The following is a 6,535-nucleotide window of genomic DNA, read 5'->3' as shown; positions in this document are numbered from 1 at the left end:
TTGTGTGTTTTCAGGAACTGACAGTCTGGATGGTCATAAGAAAATAATTAAATCTGATAATTAGCTGTATTTCAGGTTTTCATTAGCTGAAAGCCACAATCCCCAAAACAAACAGAAATAAACCCTTTAAATGTACCATTGCATGTAAATGAATCATTTCTTTTTGTTTTACCAAATTATCTTTTTGATTACTTTCTAATTTTTAGTCATTCGCCTGGAGAACACCGAGATCTAGAAACGCATTTTATCTCTAGCTAGCCTAGCTTAGCTCATAGTCCTCCAGCAGCAGCTCTTTGCTGTCCTTCGTGACAGGAACATGCAAACAGATCCGTTTCAGGTTTACGGTTCATGTCATGACAGCGTGAGCCGTGGAAGCCTTTCAGATAATAAATATTCCTAGTAAACTGTCACATCAACCTCCTGGTGGAGAGTTTATTCAGGCCTGTTGCGCCTCCTGAGGCCGGTTCCAGGCTGCTCTGAACCGGCAGCCTCAATGTTTGTCTCACATGATGAAGAACACTCAGAGTTTTCCACCTCGTCTTCCCCTTTATCACACGCCTCTGGTTCTTCCTCCTCCTCTTCTTCTTCTTCTTCTTCTTCTTCAGCAGACTCTTCCGGCCGGAGCTCCATCGTCTCCTCGCCCTGCGCCGCCGCCTCGTCGCTGCCGTCAGCAGCTTCCTCTGGAGCCTCCAGGGAGTCGGGGGAGGGCTGAGCGTCCGCCGTCGTCATGGGGGTCTTGCCGGCTCCGATCGACTCGATCAGCTCGTCCAGGTTCCGGCCGCGGGAAACGTCTGAAACACAGAGTGGGATTTTAGCGCCCCGCAAACACGAGGCTTCCATGCAAAGCAGGTGTGACACAGAAGCCTGGGCTCCATCGATTCTTGCAAATCTCCCCGTCCACCACAGTCAGAAATGTTGCCTCTCATGCAAAACCGACGCCAAGGGAGATTCAAAGCAAAGGGCTGCTGGGGCTGGGAATTCAAAAATCATGGTCAAGAAATGGAACGGTGAGGAAACCAGTGTGAAGACGTATTTCAGGTGATGATGGACATACACACCTTTGTTACAGTTTTGCTTTCTAAAAGTATTTTTTCACATTTAATTACAGCACAACTGCTAATTTGTGTGGATTTTACAGGGACAGTCTTCAGCATCCACTGACTTTGAGGTTTTACATGCGTCTCTGCTTCAATAAATAGGATTTAATGGCCAAATTCCCTCTTTTGTTCACTATTGAGTTTTATAGTGGCCTGGCGGTGAGCCAGTCATTTGATTTGGGTATCTTAAAGCAGAATAAAAAATAAATAAAAAAAATATTTTACTATCCATCGCTCAGACTTTAAAAACACAGATATGTGGAGACCCTCCAGAACCCCTGAGCCCGTTCTGCCAGCCCACCGTTGGCGCTCAGCGGCGGACAGTCCATTCCTCTCTTCTTCATCAGGTAGCGGATGGTCTGCAGCTGAGACATGATCTCGTTCTTCTGCTCCTGGGCAACAGATTTCACGCTACGGAGGAAAACGGGACAGAAACGCAGAATTACGGTGAAATCTGAGATTACACAATCTGCTCAAGTGTGTGGAGGTGAATGTACAATGGGAAACTGTTGCTAATGTACATGGATTGATTGGTTTGAGATCAGGATGTTGGCCTGAATGTACCTTAATCAAATACGTTTTACTTTTTCTGGTTCCAGTTTTCTAAGTGAGAACCTTCTTTATAAACCCTGGCTGCATTGGAGCAAATTTAATGAATATCTGTATTTTAAAAAAAAAAAAAAAAAAAAAAAGATAAAATAATTGCTGCATATTTTTGTCCCTATTTACAAAATTGCAGAAAGAAAAAAACATGGCTATTAGAGCAAAAGTATGTTATACTGTACCAAACATTTTCCATTTACAATAATAGAAATTGAAGTGACAAATTTTCTTATTATTATTAAACTTTGGTCACACAAAATGAATCCAAACACAGCAGTTTGGACACCTCTGACCTAACTCTACACAGCGGACACGTCTGTGTGAGGAAACCTGACCAGTTAGTGAGCGGGTCCAGCTGGGTGAGGATGGAGTTGAGCATCCTCTCCGTCTGCGCCAGCCTTTGTTCCAGCTCATTTAACTGGTTCTCTGTGTCAAAAAAAAAGCAAACAGGACAGGAATACAAGTCAACCGTAACCAAATACGTGCGACCGCAGTCCAAACAAAGGCAAAGTGGCAAACACACCTGCCTCCGCTGACTTTTTGGCCCCCTGAGTGAACTTATCCTTTTGTGTTTTGTTATCTGAAGACTTGATCTGCGACAGAGAAGCAAATAAGACGTTTCGATTTCAACAATTGCGTTTGAGAGTGGCAGAGTGTGACGTAAAGTGGCTACCTTCAGAAACTTGTACGCCGCAAACACGCCCACTCCGATGGCGTAGAGCGGCATCAGGGTGAACACGTAGCCTTTGTTGTTGTTGGACTTGTACTTGTCGCTCTTCATCTCCTGCTCCAGGCGCTTCTTCATCTGCTGGATGTTGTCGGCGCTCTGATGGGAGCCGGGGGGGCTCACATTGATGGGCTGGCCCCTGGATGCTCCGGGGCCTGGACCTGCAGCGTCATGGGAACGGGAGAAAGGAGGGGTATGAGTGTCTTGAATGGACTCTGCTAAAAACCCAGATAAAAAGGAATTAGGGTTATACTGGTAAATCTGCCTGCAGATCCATTACATGCATCAAAATGAAGAGTTTGGAACATCGTTGGTTTCTAAAAGTACCAGCAAAGATCCATTGCTGCGATAAATAACTTTAATTCCTAAGTTTTATGGAAGTTTTAAAAAATGAAATCAACCATCTCTGTCTACCATCTTGGAAGTCTGTTTTCTCTTCCAGGTGTCCAAAATTAAAGAAAGTAATAAACGCAATTGGTCAAATTTTCATTCTGCAGGTTAGAGGACAAAGGAAACTGGATTGGATTGGAAATCCACAATAAATTCAAACGCTTCCACTTTGTGCCATAACCCCATCTTTCGGAAAAAAACCCATTTCAAATAAATCACAAAAATCTACTTAAACTTTCGTGTCGATGTTTGGCTTTAAATATATATATATATCCTGATTTTATTCCTCAGCTGAGGACAACATGGCGACCATTTGGGATGTTAAACGGAAAAGGAAATGAAAGACTTTGTGAGATTGCACTAATCCACTCAGTGTAATGGGTCGGTGTCATGAATCTACTTTTACTTTACACAACACCGCTGGAAGTAGCCATTACAGCACTTGTAAGCTGCAGATCAAAAACCACACATGCTCCATAAAACCTCTATAAGCTGTAAAACAAACCACAATGGATCTGTGTAAAGAGGGTTAAAGTGTGCAAAGAAAACATTCTCATGACAATGACGCCGAGTGCAACAGATTTTTTCGCTGCCAAAGCCACATTTATTGAATTATTCATGGTGTTCTTTATCTGGGTAGCTGCCCCACAGTTGGCAAAGAGAAGGGCAAAATGGAGGCGCTTCACACTCAACATGGACAATATTAGATGCCATTTAGTCATTCTGTTACAATTTACTGGGATTTTGTGACGGACCAACACAAAGTTGCGTATATTTACGAAAAGAAGGAAAAATTTCACGTATTTGTATTCAGCCCCTTTTAAACTGACACCCATAATTAATATCCCAGTTGAAATAGAAAGTTTTATATTTCACACTAAATATAACCCCCTCCATAAAACTTTATTTTATTTTTATTAAAATATAAATTAAAAAAAAACATACTTTTTTAATGACAAAAACTATTAAGTGGCCTAAGCAAAGTCTGGATTAATATAAATGTTAAGCTTGACATCTTATTAGCTTTAGAGGGGCATTTAATTCTTATAGACTGAATAGCTTTTCTCGTGTGAGTAACCAATTTAAAATGGATTTGTTTGTTAAGTCGGGTTAACTTTAGTTAATACAAAAGATCTAAAACGATTAAATGTGGCAGATTTGATCTGTATCTGTACATTTTTGCACTGTCTGGGCAAAAAGAGTCACAGTCAAGATACGTTTTCCCACAAATTCTGTGACTTCATGCCCTAACCTTATGGTGCATTCAAGTACCCTTCAGAAACCTGCGTACTAAAGTAGGCTATAGAAACATAAAATTCTAAAGTGAAACTGATATAAAATCCAACCTTAGCTTTACTCCCAAAAAAAGCACAATTGCTTTACTTTTTGTGTGTGTCTGATAGCTAACTGGACACATTTTTAACTATTTTACGGCATCCTGTTTGGACATTTAATCGTTTAAAAGTAATAAGGTTATCAGAACCATGGACAGCAGCCACCAGGATATAAAGTTCCGCAAGTCTGCAGATATCCTCATAAACGCACTTCAAGTTCAACTAGATTTAAAATCCAATTCCCTAAGAAAATATTAGAATGTTGGATTTTTTTGTAACATTTCCTTCCTGTTAAATAAAATAACCGTATTTTGGCAACAATATTTTCTATTCAGGTAAAAGCCTGACTGTTCCTGAGGAAAATACGACAACCACACACACAGGACACCAGCGGCCTGGTGGGGAACACACACAAGCCAGAACGGGAACTCGTCACCTTTTCTGTTGTAGCGATGGTCAGATTTGGTTTCCTTTGCCGCTGTCCCCCCACCGACCCCGAACAACCTCGGCAGGACGACAAACGTGAAGAGCACCGCCGTGAACGCCAGGGCGACTTGTTGAGATGTTGACAATACCATCCCTGCTGCTAGGGAAAATAGCCGAGGGACAGCGCCGAACACTGGGCACAAACGGCAGGAAACAGCGCTAGCCGTTAGTAACGAGCAACCAAGCTGTGAGAACGGGCCTGGAATCAAATATAAGCTGGAGTTATGAGAGAAGTGTTCTACGGAAGCTGCCTCTTGCCACTCTAACACCAAAACAGCTCCGCTCTGTTGCTTACACTGATTGCTTCCGGAATAGAAACCTTCACAATAAAAGCTTTTGCTTCAAAACAAATCATTAAATATGGGCAGAATTTTGAAGACGGCATACTTACATCCCCATATTACATCCTTTATCTATCTATCTATCTAGATAGATATCTATCTATCTATCTCGGTTATATATATATATATATATATATATATATATATATATATATATATATATATATATATATATATATATATATATATATATTGCTTAAAAAACAACTAAAACCAATAAAATAAAAATAAATCTAATCATATATTTAAAAAATACGGAAGAACACGGATGCAAGTCAACCCACAATATTATTTTAATTTGAAGGTGTGACACTTAGACATCCGGAGTCGCTAGATCAACATGTTCTTTTGCTTTTTGTTACCATAGCGCTGTATCACATTACAGGAGACTGCCCTCTGCTGACCAAAAAAGGAAAAACAAAGAAACAAAAAAAGACAACCTTGCATGCACAATGGAGGGAATTAAAATAAGTGATGGGTAAATAAAAAAAAGTCGTGTGATATTTTAAGGTACAAGTGAATGGCTGGTAAAGTTTGTGTGTGGTGGTGTGGTGTGAGTGTGTGCCTTCGTTTGTTTGTAATACCTTCTGGGAACCCACTGCTCCTCGTGGGAACCAGGCTTCGGTCTCCACGAGGGTGAAGCACTGTTTTTGGGTCAGGGGTTACATTTGGGACAACCCTAATTGAGTTTTGGTTAGGGCTAGGTACGATAGGGATAGGGTTGGGGTAAGGTTTAGGCTGTAGAAATGAATGGACGTCAATGGAAAGTCCCCACAAAAATAGCCACGCAAAAGTGTGTGTGTGTGTGTGTTTTAGAAGCAAAATTATAAAGCTGTCGGGTTTTGGTCTGAGACGCTGGACAAATTAGTGCTTAGAACTTATCCATATTAGGTTTATATTAGGTTTCATATTAGTTATATTATTAGTGTCTGCCTATATTTCCCTTTGCCCAAACGTAGATCACCAGGAACCATCTTGTTTATCAAGTACAACATTCCTCTATAGAGGCAGCTGCTACAGTCATTTCCTTTTTTTTATAACTATCTAATAATTTTATTGTTGTTGGTTTTTCTTTACAGCAGGCAATGTGTAAAAGACTCAAATGCTCTTGCTGCCTATTTTTACTGTTTCCTTCTCATAAGAAAACACAAATACATTACTGAGTGATTTGTCTTCTTAAGATCATTTTAAGAAATTCTATAGCAATGCACCAGATTTTAAGTAATATGTCAATTAACTTTTTTTCTTTTAGTTGGATCACGTGTTCTCTTTTTTCAGTGTGGTAAGCCATTGCTAACACAAAAGCGAAAAATTCCAGGCACATCTGGTTCTTTTTATTGGGTCTGCTGATTAAATTGGTTGATGGAATCTCAGACTTTATTTCGCATTAAATTATTCTGATGATGATGCAGCAAGAAGTTGATAACTACTGAAATGTTCATCTTTGGTTCGTCATTGATTTTTGCTACGGTGGACTGGTTTAGCTGAACCGCTTTGTGTTTTAACAAGGGATAATAAAGGAACCGTGAATAATATTTAATCCTGTAGCCACAGCAC

The 6,535-nt window shown here is 40.3% G+C and overlaps 1 protein-coding gene across 1 annotated transcript; it reads right to left on the bottom strand.

Moving 5' to 3' along the window:
* Positions 1 to 402: 402 nt before the first annotated feature.
* Positions 403 to 4,944, bottom strand: ccdc107 (coiled-coil domain containing 107). Its single transcript, XM_044108818.1, has 6 exons — positions 4,588 to 4,944; positions 2,374 to 2,588; positions 2,224 to 2,293; positions 2,036 to 2,126; positions 1,399 to 1,508; positions 403 to 791 (listed from the first exon to the last, which is right to left on the bottom strand). Exons 1-6 carry the CDS (start codon positions 4,727 to 4,729, stop codon positions 433 to 435), a joined length of 987 nt encoding a protein of 328 aa, XP_043964753.1. The 5' UTR covers positions 4,730 to 4,944; the 3' UTR covers positions 403 to 432.
* Positions 4,945 to 6,535: the final 1,591 nt, after the last annotated feature.

This window comes from Gambusia affinis, linkage group LG23, assembly GCF_019740435.1.
Source record: "Gambusia affinis linkage group LG23, SWU_Gaff_1.0, whole genome shotgun sequence".
NCBI lineage: Eukaryota > Metazoa > Chordata > Actinopteri > Cyprinodontiformes > Poeciliidae > Gambusia > Gambusia affinis.
Note: the sequence above shows the minus strand (reverse complement) of the source record. Positions and strands in the feature narration are given on the sequence as shown.